Source organism: Balaenoptera acutorostrata, chromosome 10 (assembly GCF_949987535.1).
Source record: "Balaenoptera acutorostrata chromosome 10, mBalAcu1.1, whole genome shotgun sequence".
Taxonomy (NCBI): Eukaryota; Metazoa; Chordata; class Mammalia; order Artiodactyla; family Balaenopteridae; genus Balaenoptera; species Balaenoptera acutorostrata.
In genome coordinates this window covers 13,187,292-13,200,860 of record NC_080073.1, presented here as the reverse complement: position 1 = coordinate 13,200,860, position 13,569 = coordinate 13,187,292, and the positions used below count along the sequence as shown (strand labels likewise).

At 41.2% G+C, this 13,569-nt stretch overlaps 1 protein-coding gene across 5 annotated transcripts in view; it reads right to left on the bottom strand.

Moving 5' to 3' along the window:
• The window catches only part of CRBN (cereblon), a 27,319-nt gene extending 13,750 nt beyond the window's left edge, over positions 1–13,569 (bottom strand). For 3 of the 5 annotated variants that reach the window (XM_057554525.1, XM_057554524.1, XM_057554528.1), the window contains exons 1-5: positions 13,442–13,553; positions 9,810–9,922; positions 7,694–7,896; positions 6,701–6,850; positions 2,367–2,526 (exon numbers count right to left, since the gene is read on the bottom strand). In XM_057554525.1, coding sequence (XP_057410508.1) covers positions 2,367–2,526; positions 6,701–6,850; positions 7,694–7,896; positions 9,810–9,922; positions 13,442–13,508 — 693 coding nt within the window. In that variant the 5' untranslated portion in view covers positions 13,509–13,553. Of the gene's footprint in view, positions 1–2,366; positions 2,527–6,700; positions 6,851–7,693; positions 7,897–9,809; positions 9,923–11,846; positions 11,928–13,441 lie in introns of all 5 variants that reach the window. The other 2 variants (XM_057554527.1, XM_057554526.1) reach the window with 2 other exon arrangements.

Genomic DNA, 13,569 nt, shown 5'->3' with positions numbered 1-13,569 from the left:
TACGGGTGCAATAGGACGACCCACTGAGACGGCACCAGGGCCCGTGGAGTTCCCACTGGTGTCATCTGCCATCCCTTCCCTCTGCTCCACTCCACGTTTTGATGCCAGCAGGATGGCTCTAAGTGGTCTCTCTAAAGTAGAACAGAGATTGTAGGGCACCTGGAGTCCAAAATAGATCAGCTAGCAATTTTTCTTGGCCTAGTGATCTAGATCCAAATTTCAGAACCTAAGAAACTCTACCCAAAGTTTAAGCAAGGGAACCCCTTGAACGATCTGAAAAATACACGGGATGAGGCATTTCTATCTCTGAAAACCTTTTATGTCTCTCTCATTCCTTAGCACCTTCTGTTTAGTTCTTGGCAACTCTGAATGTGAAGATAACTGAGGGCTCATGTTTGAGAGTCCAGAATTACTGGAGAAATAAGACAACAGGGCAAGGTCAAAAGATCTGGTTCCAAACAAAAATGTGCTTCCTTGGCCTTTGCACATGTGTCCTTCCTTGCTGTTGTTGAGCCAGTGACAACCCAGCTGCAAAGGCCTAATTCTGAATTCAATGTGAACACGTGGAGGTGCTTTAACCACAGAATAGGAGGAGTTTAATCAGTAATTCACACAAAAATTACATGTACAAAGTTTTATCTGCCTAATCCAAGTTCAGGTTTAAGATGGCAAGGACCTGCAAAGAGAACGCAGAACTAGTCGTCCAGAGCACTTAAGTCAGGAATTAACTCCAATCACTCTCACTCTATGCTTAGAGCTGTGCAAAGAGTTAACTTACGATTTATAAGCGGTTAAGAGTTTTTAACAGAAATCTTGGTATGGAAGAACTATGATATAAATCAAAATACTGCCTCCTGAAAACGTACCCAGCGACTGAAATACACAGCTGTCTAAATACCGAGAGGCTGTGGAGGCGCGCCCTGGTGCGGTTACCCCAGCGAAGAACCGCGTCTCGGCACCACCCACTGCCAGGCTCACCGCTAGGCACTAAGCGACTCCACACGCTCCAAAACCGCCCCCTGGAGCCCCGTACCGGCAGCGCTATCCTCCACGTACTGATTTCAGCAGGTACACTGAAAATGACTAGGACGGCACAACCTTCCACTGTTCCACTGCTAAAATAAACAAGAGTGAAAGTATATTTAAAGTGCCTGTATCAAGTCTGAAAATACGAGTACTGCACAGCTATACAAAAGCTACTGTAAACTTATGGCAGTATCAATATTCTGAAACCTTCAAAAATTTTAGTGTCAAAGCTTGGGAAACTTTAAGCAGTCTAATTAAACTTTCTCATCAGAATCTTCTTAGAAACACTAATTAAGCCACAGTATCTCATGACACAGACTGGTGAGCTGAAACACAAACTAACGAGACCAAGGAGCCTACAGAAAGCCAGTCATGAGCCTGCTGCCCATCAACCACCCATCCTGCACAAAGCTCTCTCTGGAAACTGGACGACTTCTACTGCAAGACCACTAAAAGTGGAGGTACAGTGACTAGTGTATGAGACCCTCTTATGAATAATATATGCTAATCACATCAAATTAGGATCCTATGCTCATCTACATCAAAATTAAAAACTTCACTACTCTACATGACAAAGAGTAAACGATGATTAGCACAGGATTTTTCAGGTTACTATGAAAATTGTCTTTCCATATTTTTAAAAGATAAATCTCAAAAAGCCAACTGATTCTAAATTTAGAAACTGGTAAATTTTTTCCTTTAGGTAGAAATCATAAATATTAGGTATTTTATACTCATAACTGATACATCTCACAAATGCGTACAAACAAGCTTCATCAGTATTTTTTCTAAGAGAAAGAATGATCTAGCCAAAAGGATATACACAGGAATTAATGCCCCAACAGGCAATACTTTTAAAGAGCACCTAGTCTCAAGCCAATTTTTGTGATGTCAATAGTGTTGTACAAGAGCAAAAAAATCTTCCTTTCGCAAGTCCAGAAGGAGCAAAACGTACTTCACTACTGTGTACTCTCCCAAACGCTTTTTCTGAGGTAAAGCGTTGATGACTCAAGAGCCAATCATCTCATCTGACCACAGTCTAATAAGAGACTCCTGCAGAACTTAAAACCACGAGTTATTAATTAATACATAACTTACAGGCATAATAGCTGGAATACCTCACAGTACTGTAACATTTCACTACTTTTGCAAACTGCTTTTACATAAACAGCTGCCTATGAAATTTTTAGAAGCTCGAGCACGATCAAACGCGGCTACAGTATTGTCCAGAAGGAGTCTGGGGAAGGAGATCATGAGAGCTGTTTGTGTCTCTTTCTTAAACAGGAAAAAAGCAACCTGTCTTTGTTGTTTTGAAGAGGCATAAAAAAGAAGTTTCTCACCTTCTGGTATTTCTGCCACCATTTATATGAACACTGGTCTTCCCGTGAGACAGGTTTCGAAGGAACTATCTGGCACTTATTGAGGGATTCTAACTGAACTGCAGACATGGTTGAAGGCAACACACACTCAGGAAGAATTTGCACTTTAGCTTGCTGGATTCTGAAATAAAGAGAACCAGGCATGTTGTTCATTTTTTAGATAATCTTAACTCCAACTATTAAGTTTCTAAACATTATGGGTAATTTTAAATACTAAGATTTTCAAAGTTTTCTTTTTTAAACATACTCATCATTTGCTATTATGATACAAGAAATTTTCAAAAGATACTGTATTTCATAAATCATACCAAAGTTAAAACCAAAGGTAACCTAAGATTTTTTATCTCACTGTGGAATGGAAAGGGAGATTTTTACATTTCAGATAGTCTATAAATGAAACAAAGTTAAAAAAATCAATATACAACCAACCCCTATGCATATCTTGATAACTTCTAATTCCTCAGACATCATTAGACACACCCCACCCCTCCCCTTGCCCCGTCTCTTTACGTTGCCCGACTCTTACATCTATCCCTTCTCATAAATCACCGAACCTGAGGAGTAGGTAGAGAAAGGAAGAGAAATCAAGAACCCATTTACATGGATAAGATTAGATAAGACAAAAGAATTACACACAGCCTTATTTCTATGTGCATTCCTTTTCTCATTCCTAAGCATTTACCCTGAATATGCAAAGAATCAAAATATCCATCATATTATCTTTTTTTTACTTTAAAAATTATTTCAACTCTCATGCCAGTAAAGTCATCATTCTAGAATGCTACTTGAGAATATCACAATTGCAAGCATCTCATCATGAATTAATGCCAAGAGGAAGGTTGTACCTCCGAACCACAGTCTTATGAGCCATTTAATCTCCTAGCATACCTTTTCAAATGCAGAAGGTATCAACACATCCAAACGCTGGAACAAAACACTGTCAGACTGATGAAGTCAAATATATTACAAAATAATTACAAAAATATTACAAGTCTCTGCTTCACTATTAATCATGCTTAGGAATTCTAAAGTGGTCTTTCATTGTAACCACTGTCTCAACCCACAAAAACTTATGACACTTTGATGTCTGAATTGCCTCACAGGGTTAAGCACTGGTCTCTGTTCCTTTTCTGAAGCCCGCCCAGGGTCTGCTGCACACGGCTGCTTCTTCTCCCAGCAGATGAGTTTTGGTTGTAACATAAACTAGTTTTGTTTCTTCCTGACCTGTTTATGGCAGTTGTTTTGTGATTACAGTTGCATAATTTACATAAATATTTTTTTGAAGTGGAAGTTTTCTTTTAAATTTTATTTTATTCAAGTATAGTTGATTTACAATGTTGTGTTAATTTCTGAGGTACCGCAAAGTGATTCAGTTATATACACACACATACAGACGCACACACACACACATATATGTGTGTGTGTGTGCGTCTATGTGTATATTCTTTTTCATATTCTTTTCCATTATGGTTATAACAGGATATTGAATATAGTTCCCTGGCTATACAGTAGAATCTTGTTGTTTGATAGTTTATATAAATATTATAGCAACTGATAAAATATAAGTACAAAATTAAAACTGCTTCAATGAATATTAGGTTGAGCCAAAAAAATGCTTTCAAATTAGGTTCAGACAATTCTAATGGTAAGAAAAAAAGTGCACAAATCTGCAAGGCTTCTGTGCTCAGACAGCCTTGTGAGTATCTTCAGAACCTCTCTTTGAAGAAAAACTACAGGTATAAACTGCAGATAGATGATGCACAGTGAAAGCTGTTAATGCAAGAAAGACTAGTGCCATCTCTAATCCGCAGACCCAATTCGAAGAAAGTATCCTGTCTTTCCATCAAACGTAAAATGAATGAAGGGACATTTATATATTTTAAGTTAAAATAAAATGTTTAAGATATGTATGTGTAAATTTTTATGACTTCTATTTTTAATTAACCCTTTTCACTAAAAATTATTCATCTCAATTATGACAGGTAAGAGAGCTTCTTTTGTAATTCCAAATAGAGTATTAATCTCCTTTTCCTCTCTACATGTAAGAAATACTCAGGAACTCCTGAAGAGTCCTACAGTGATTCAACGATACACTTCTATTTTTTTTTTTATTAATTTTTCAAATAAATTTCCACGTGCTCAGAAGATGCCACAGAAATAAAGACTCACTCTGGAAAAGTAGCAGTATACTTTTTACATATGAAGAGTCATTTATGTAGAAGACAAATGACTATTACCTGGTACTGCATTACTAAAGAAAAGGAAACTGGCCTGAGGTGCAAACGTGCGATGGAGGAATCCAGGCTTAGTGGGAAGAGCACTGGTTTGGAAGTCAGGGACCTAGAACCAACCAGCTGGTGCCTACCAGTTGTATGACCCTAGGCAAGTCACTTACCTCTCTAGCACTTCGTTTCCTTATTTGAAAAAAGAGGAGCTTGCACTAGATTATCTCCATAGTTCCTTCTGTGTCACCATTTCCAGTGAAGGTAGTGACAGGACCAGAAGGGCAGTGGAGACAGAGGATTCTCACTCCGTGGAGGTCTTTTAAATTAAGACAGACTCACTTTTGTGAGAGGCTGTGGCAGTGGGTCTCAGGGATACTACAGAGAATGGGCCCTTTCCCAGTCCTGTCTGGCCCTATCAGTTTCACGCTCATCTCTACTAGAGTCAAAGGTATATCCCTTGACTTGCTTTCACAGTTAAGGGTCTATTGCCATCTTGTGTTCAAACTAGTTGTCCACAATCACAAGTCACTGATGTCGACAGTCTCAGAAGTATACTTTTCCCCAAGTCAATTTGCCATTATGGTTTCTGGAATACAGTATTCACAAATACTCAAAATTTTATAAGCATGAGGATAGTAAGTACTTTAAAAATGGAACTGTTAGTAAAATCCACAGCAACAAAACAGCTTGCTAACTGTCTCAATGCAGAGCCCTCAGGGGGACACTCTTTCATTCATTCACGTAACACTGATGGTCCTAAATGCAGAACACACAGAAGTCTCAGCCACTGTCCTGAGCAGCTCGCCTCGAGGGAGACACACACAACCCTATAATGACAGTACACTGTGTTCAGTGCTGGGAGGGTTTGCGCAGCGAATGCTCTGGGTGGGGGTCACCAGGAGGGTAGCACTAACCCCCCCGAGGGCTCTGGCACCCTACCCCTCATTCTTCTATGCTCTCTCAAGCTCCAAAGGGTGGCTGACCCCTCAATATTTTCATAGTTCAATAATATTTATGAATGCCCACTATGTGAACAACACAGACAAAAAGTTATTGCCCACAGGCAGCTCGTATTCTTTTTTAAATCTTTAAAGATCCCTCTGAGTGCCCACGCGTTCGGAAGACGTTACCTGTGCAACACAGAGACCTGACAAGACCTTCAACCGTGGCTGCAGATAAGAGACCAATTCACTAGGGCTGGGGGGACCCAAGAATCTGTTTCTAAGACTTCACTGGTGATTCACTGGTGATTTTTAGGTACCATAGTTAAGAACCACTCCTATAAAAGGAAACATGCAGTGTTGAGGACAATACGCTGTGTGGTTTTTTTTGGAGGTTTGCTTGTTTGTTTGTTTTAAGAGTAAAGGTGAACTGCATTTTTTAAAATGAGGTATTCCTTAAATTTGTGAAAAAACCCTAACCGTGAGAGCCACGCCAGAATAGTGACTGCTGAAACAGAACACTCAGAGAATTTCTAAACTGTACAAGGCACAGAGATGACAAGTGCTTCCTGGTCACTTACTAAGTATGTGATCTGTTACGGGTGAGAGCACACTCACGGTGGAGACGGGCACTCGGTGTAAACGCCCCTCCGCAGTCCAGAAGGAGGTGGCAGGCTGGCCGCCATGGCTCCCCAAGCACAGGGATGCCACACGCAGCTCACCAGGCTCTGACCTCCCACGCTGTTCAATCTGAAGCGAGGTCTTCAGCCCCAAAGAAGCCCCGCCCCACATGACACTGCCTGTAGGGTTTACACTACAGTTCCCAAACCTAGAGGGATGGTAGAATCACCTGGAAATCATCAGAAAAGATGCTGTGGCCTCACTCCCAGACTGATGGCTCTCTAGGGATGGGAGGGGAGGTTGGAACTCAAGCATCTATAGTTTTAAAAACTTCCCAGGGCATCTGATGCACAGCAAAGTTGGAAACCCCTAGGCTATACTTTCAAAGGGAAAAGAACAACTAGTTAAAAGTCACAAAATGTGAAGGGTCAGCAAAACAGAAAAAATATAAGAAAACCATTTCATTTTATGATGTTCAAGGAGCTTTAAGACACATCGTGTTTCTTACCCGTCTGACTGTGTCCTGAGCTCAAGGACTTTGAATCTTTGTCTTCCGATTGCTTTCACTTTCACAATCTCAATTCCAAAATCCTGTTCTTCTCGATAGGCGTATATCTCTGCTGTTGTTCCAAACTGTGCTTCCCTTTCCTGTACGTTACTTCCAAGGTAAATTTTAAAAAGGAAACAGTTTTGAACATTTAGTTTTCAGATATGCAAAGTTGACAAAAGCAATACACATGGGAAAACAATTTATAGCAATCGGCTCTCACTGCAAAGCTATTTAATATTATTTATTTTAGAATCACACAGGGAATTGAGATATATAAAGGGGCTTCAGGAAGTACAATTAGAGCCCATTAGGAAAAGAACAGATTGCTAGTCATTGAAAATGACCTAGGACTGATAGGACTTTAAACTCTCGCTTCCCAAACCAAACATTCTTTTTATTCAGCAGACCATCCTTTCTGCTGCTTATCGGCAGCACTGTACTGGGGGGCAGGGGCGGGAGGGGGACCTTCCTGTATGGATATCCTGCCTCTACCACTGATTTCCTCTAGTTGTCATGGGATACTTCAAATTCAGCTTCAATTTAGCGCGGGTCTGTAAAAGGACTGCTTAGGAATTTTGAGACGGTGAAATAACTAGTTGCTCTTTTGTAAAAGTAATCCTTTACGTTACAATGTAAAGCCCTCTTTTTCTTTAAATAAAGATAGTTCTTGAAAATAAGATTCTAGAAATGTTTTTCATTAAATATTAATGATACAAAACCTTTCACATACCAGAAAGTTCAAATGTGTATGAAAGGTAAAGCCTGATTTAGATGGTAATGATCATACCGAAATACTCCAACTTGCACTCTCACACTTTTTATCCGAATGTTTTCCTTCCCAACCTCATCCCATCTCCTGTGCATGCAGAACAGTAGTCAGTTTTGGCTTTAAAACCACCTCTCCTGGGACTGCACGAGAGACTGTTAAGTCAATTAGCTCTAAGATTTTACCTGTATGCAAGCACCGCAAAGGTTCTATCCTTCTGAATTAAATTCCGCACCATACTGACTTCTTGGGGACTGAAAAGCTGAAGAGGTAAGGTCTGCCCGGGTATCAGGATCATCATCACCTGGGGCAGAACTGGAATCACCGGGCAGCTGTCGTCATCGTGCAAAGTCCTGCCATGAAATTCCTCCATGTCAGAGCCCAGATACTACAGAGGAACACACACGGGGTCAGTGTCATTACAGATATGGAACAAAAACACAAGTTCAACAGACTGAACAGCAAATCCGCATAAGGAAACATACACAGAGGGTACAAATATTTAAATAATAAACTTGCTGTATCAGCTCCCACATGAAAATCTATTTTTGACTCCTAGAAGTAGAATTTCTAATTTCTTGTGAAGAATCTCTCACCTACATAAAAATTCAAGAGCATTTTTTAAGTTCAAAATATTGGGTTGGCCAAAAGGTTCATTCGTTGTTTTCCATAAGACTCTAGTAGCGCTTAGTTGTCTTCAACTTCACTCAAAACAATCTTGTTAGACTGTATCGTGACAGCTGTCATATCAGCGTGCATTTTTTAAAAATACTGATCAAAATTGGTGAATTTTTGTCTAGTCATTTAAATATTGAAGATGGAAGAAAAAAAGCAACATTTTCATCACAGTATGCTTTATTATTTTTAAGAAAGGTAAAAATGCAACTGAAACGCAAAAAAAAAAGATTTGTGCCGTGTAGGGAGAAGATGCTGTGACTGATTGAACGTGTCAGAAGTGGTCTGCGGAGTTTCATGCTGGAGATTTCTCGCTGGACGATGCTCCACGGTCGGGCAGACCAGTTGAAGTTGACAGCGATCAAATCGACAGTAACTGAGAATAATCAACATTATACCACGTGGGAGATAGCCGACATTATCAAAATATCCAAATTAAGCGCTGAAAACCATTTGTACCAGCTTGGTTATGTGAATCATTTTGATGTTTGGTTTCCACATAAGTTAAGTGAAAAAAACCTTCTTGACCATATTTCTGCATGTGATTTTCTACTGAAACATAATGAAAATGTTCCGTTTTTAAAACAAATTGTGACGGGCGATGAAAAGTGGATACTGTACAAAAATGCAGATGGAAGAGATCGTGAGGCAAGCGAAACGAACCACCCCTACCACACCAAAGGCCGGTTTCATCCAAAGAAGGTGATATTGTGTATATGGTGGGATTGGAAGGGAGCCCTCTATTATGAGCTCTTTCTGGAAAACCAAACGATTCATTCCAACAAGTACTGCTCCCAGTTAGACCAACTGAAACCAGCACTCGATGAAAAGCGTCCGGAATTAGTCAACAGAAAATGCATAATCTTCCATCAGGATAACGCAGACCACATGTTTCTTTGATGACCAGGCAAAAACTGTTACAGCCTGGCTGGGAAGTTCTGACTCATCTGCTATATTCACCAGACACTGCACCTTCGAATTTCCATTTATTTTGGTCTTTACAAAATTCTCTTAACGGAAAAATATTTTCAATTCCCTGGAAGACTGTAAAAGGCACTTGGAACAGTTCTTTGCTCAAAAAGATAAAAAGTTTTGGGAAGATGGAATTATGAAGTTGCCTAAAAAATGGCAGAAGGTAGTGGAACAAAAGGGGGTGAATACGCTGTTCAATAAAGTTCTTGGTGAAAATGAAAAATGTCCTTTACTTTCACTTAAAAAACGAAGGCACTTTTTGGCCAACCTGATATTTGATTTTGACTAAGCTAGACATCTCTATGTCCAAAGAGCATAAATGACAAGTATAAAATGCTAGAATGTTAAACAACACCCTGGGACCCAGTAGGTACAGAGAATAAGAAGTACTTTAGTAGCCCCACTACTAGCAAAGACGTAAGAAGAGCACCAATTGTTCAAAGAATTACAGCTAGTAACAGACATGGTATCAAACCGCTTAAAAATTACAGCTGAAGACTGCTTATCTACTGTCAAGAGCCCACGTCCTCATCCACAACTTCTGGTGTGAGGTAATTTCCAGTAATGCTAAAAGCAGTCATTCGCTTTCAAGAACTTCCATCTACAGTTAAATGTACGTATTTATCATACTAGATCTGTTACAAAATTACATACTGTATGTGATGTCGGAAGACTAGTGTCAAAATTTATGATGTTTGGTTTCTTGGGTTCTTTACTATCCTGGTCTTCAACTTCCATTTCAATTTCATCTTCTTCCTCATCCTCTGCTGTAAAAGTACAATATTATAAGGAAAACAAAACAAAACAAAACAGATGCATGAACATGTAAAAGCTATGTTCCCTTTCAAATACATAATTCCTTCATGAGGATTCTGGGCCCATGAAAAGAGAGGTTCTTGTCAACACCACACACACTTGGGAATCTGGACACTACTGTGAAGAGGCAGCTGGAGGGCTGGGGTCTAGGCTGGGCTCTGCCACCAACTACTTTTTTTAAAATCAGCATTTAATTTTAGAATAGTTTAAGACTTACAGAAAAGTTGCAAAGATAATAGAGAGTTCCTGTATACCTCACATCCATTTCCTGATAGCTAATGTCTTGTATTAGTGCGGTATATCTGTCATAACTAAGGAATCAGCATTGGCACATTACTGTTAACTAAACACATTTTATTTGGATTTCCTTAGCTTTTATCTAATATCCTTTTTCTGTTCCAGGACCCCATCCAGAACACCACATTACATTCAGTTGTCATGTCTCCTTAGCTTCCTCTGGGCTGGGATGGTCTCTCAGAGTTTCCTTGTTTCTGATGGCTTTGACAGTGTTGAGGACTACTAGCCAGGCATTTTTGTAGAATGTCCCTCAATTAGGATTTGTGTTTTGGGGAGGAAGCCTAGGGAGGTGAAGAGCCATTTTCATCATGTCCTATCAAGGGTGCACACTACCGATGTCACTTATAACTACTGAAGCTGACCTTGATCACCTGGATGAGGTAGTGTTAGTCAGATTTCTTGACTGGAAAGCTACTTTCCCCCTCCTTTCCCCATTGTACTCTTTGTAAGCAAATCACTAGGGACAACTCACATCTAAGGAGCAGGGATTATGTTCCACCTCCTTGAAGGGGGACTACCTGCATAAATGATTGGAAATTCTTCTGCAGAGGAGGTTTATCTCTTCTCCCTTGCTAGGAACTAATTTTGACACCTCAGACAATTCATCCCACCTGATTAAACCTTAGTTCCCTCATTTGAAAAATGACAGGCATGAACAAGAACAATCTCTAAAGTTCTTTCAAACGTTTAAAGAGCTTCTGGAGAAGACAGGAGGGAAGGAAGGAAAGAAGGAAGGAGAGAGGGAGGGAGAGAAGGAAGGAAGGAGGGGAGAAGGAAAAGAAGGAAGAAAAGAAAGAAGGAATAAAGCAAGCAAGCCCCCAAAATAAACTTCTAAATGGATAAAATGTCTTTACAAAATAGTTATTTTCCTTTGTGCATATCATTATTTAAATCAAACCACCTCCAGCTAGGTCCCTGACAAGAAAATATAAATGTTTTTCAACATGGCAACTGCCTTGGACTCTCTATTAATTCTTATAAATTCCTTAGATATAAGGCTTTGTCAAAGAGAACATAATTATTTCAATTTAAATTCAAATGTTCCGTGCTTTAAAGCTTCATACAAAATTTTCCTAAGCACAAATAAATTTCATTAAGAGACCGAGAGATAACAAAGAAAAATCTAAACCGATGAAATATTCTGAATCTACTTCCTTGCATTCACAATTCTGACACCATGGTTTTCACTAAGCATTTTGACACGCTATTGCTCTATTACACAGAGTTTAAAAGGTCAAATTTTAGCTTAAAGGCTAGAATTCATAATTTTAAAATTTACATGTTAACTGTTCCAACTTCGTCTCTAAATGATCTCCTTACACAAAGTAGTCTTTCTCATAGATAGGGCAGAAACCCACTTCCCCCACTTGGCTGTGTATCTATTAGTGTTTTGTTTGGTTGGGACAGATTCTTCGAATCTTAAATATTAAGCTAGTTCCTTAGCGTTTAAAGTGGATTACTCTTCAAAACAATTCATTCTACATGGATGTATGGACAATCCAATGTTTCTACAAATAAAACTCATGCTTTGCAAAAGCAGGATTATCGTACTGACAATCTCTCTGAGCCCTTTCGCACCCGATTTTTTTTTGACAAAACACACTGAGTGTTCAGAGCTTCCAGGGTGAAGTGTGATGACTCATCTCATGCAGGAGCACCCTGTGGATGCCAACAGAACATCAGCATCTTCCCTGACACGCTGGCTTTGGCACAGAGAGAGCAGGGCTGATGTCTCTGAAAAAACAGCTCAGGTCTTCAGTCAAGTTCAATTCGGCTAGGTTGCTTCCTCATCGATCACTGAGTCTGATCCTGATGTATTTCTCTGGAAAAGGTCCCTCGTATATGGAGGGCATGCCTTCAGTCTCTTCCTGTTCCAACCCACGCCACTCCCAGTGGGCAAATTAGTCCTCCAAGCACAGCTTCTCTTAGGTCTGAAACCCACAACTGTTTCTTTGCAACCCACGGAAGAAACCCCCAGTCTCACTGGCAAGAGATGCAAGATTCCCAACACTCCGACCCAAGCTTCCAGGCCTTATCTTCTGCAAGCCTATCCTAAGTTATATGCTTTTGGATGTCTCCAGTACACCCCACGGGGCTTTCCCCCAATCCGTTTCGGCCCTGAACAATCCCTCCCTCTGATGGAGGGTAAGAGCATTTGCTTAACTGGCCTAAATCAACGGTCTTCTGCTAGTTATATTTTCAGGAGGCTCATACAGATGATAAACCCCCTCAAGTATCAGACTGTGTATCATACCTCTTTTCATCTCCAGGACACCTAACATACTTCCTGACACACAGTGAAGGGACTCAGCTAATAGTCTCAGTTTGGCTGATACACCTCTTGGAAAGCATCTCCTGTCTAGAGCCTTCCACGACAAAACTGTACAATTATTCCAGGTTTTTTTTCTACCCAGTATTCCAACGTTAAGTCCAAAGTATAAATTTTCACAAAACATAAAAGAGAGAGAAAACTGAGTTTAACATCAGAGTCCTAAGTATCTCTAATTAAGCTTGTTCTACCATGTGTTTGAACTATGTGCCTAAGAACAGACCAAATACTGTCTTGGCCGTGAAGTGGTTGAGAGACACCAGCTATGCAGACAGACTCGGATAGGAGTCCTGGCCCTGCAACTGTGTGACCTTGGGCAAGTCACACACTAATCTGCCAATCCACTTCTCACCCACCAAATCAGGATTAGAAAAGAAATGTGGGGAGAATTAAACGGAGAAACGCATGCAAAGCGCTTATGGCAAGGCCCGTGACGTGGCAAACAGTTAATACACGGTAGCTGTCACCCTTATCAAAGGGAAGAAGTCGAGGAAAAGTCTGGGCTGCTGAGCTCTATCCCAGTCCCCCGCTCTTCCCCCGACCCAGTTTCAGACCATTTCCTGGGAGCCAAGTTCTGGACACACGGAGGATGGAGAGCATGGGGTCCCTGCCTTTTGGGGGAGACCCCCCTCCCCGGCCTCCAAACCCTCGTCCCCAACCCGGGGGACCGAGCCGCTGTGAGAAGCGCCGCTACTGGGTCCCTGGCCGGCGGCCCGATGCGCGGCCGCTTCCGGCACGGCCCCGCCGGCTCCATAGCGCCCGCCCGCCTCCCCGGCCCCGCCGTGCCGCTCACGGCTCGGGCCTCGCCCCCTCCCGCCGCCAGGGACCGGCCCCGGACGGTTACCGGGCAGGAGCGGCAAGTGATTGCCCATGTTGTTCGCAGCGTCCTGCGGATCTCCCTCGCCGGCCATGTCTGTTTACCCGCAGAGGAGCTTGGGACAGGGCGGCGGCCGAGCCGCCGGGGGAGGGTCC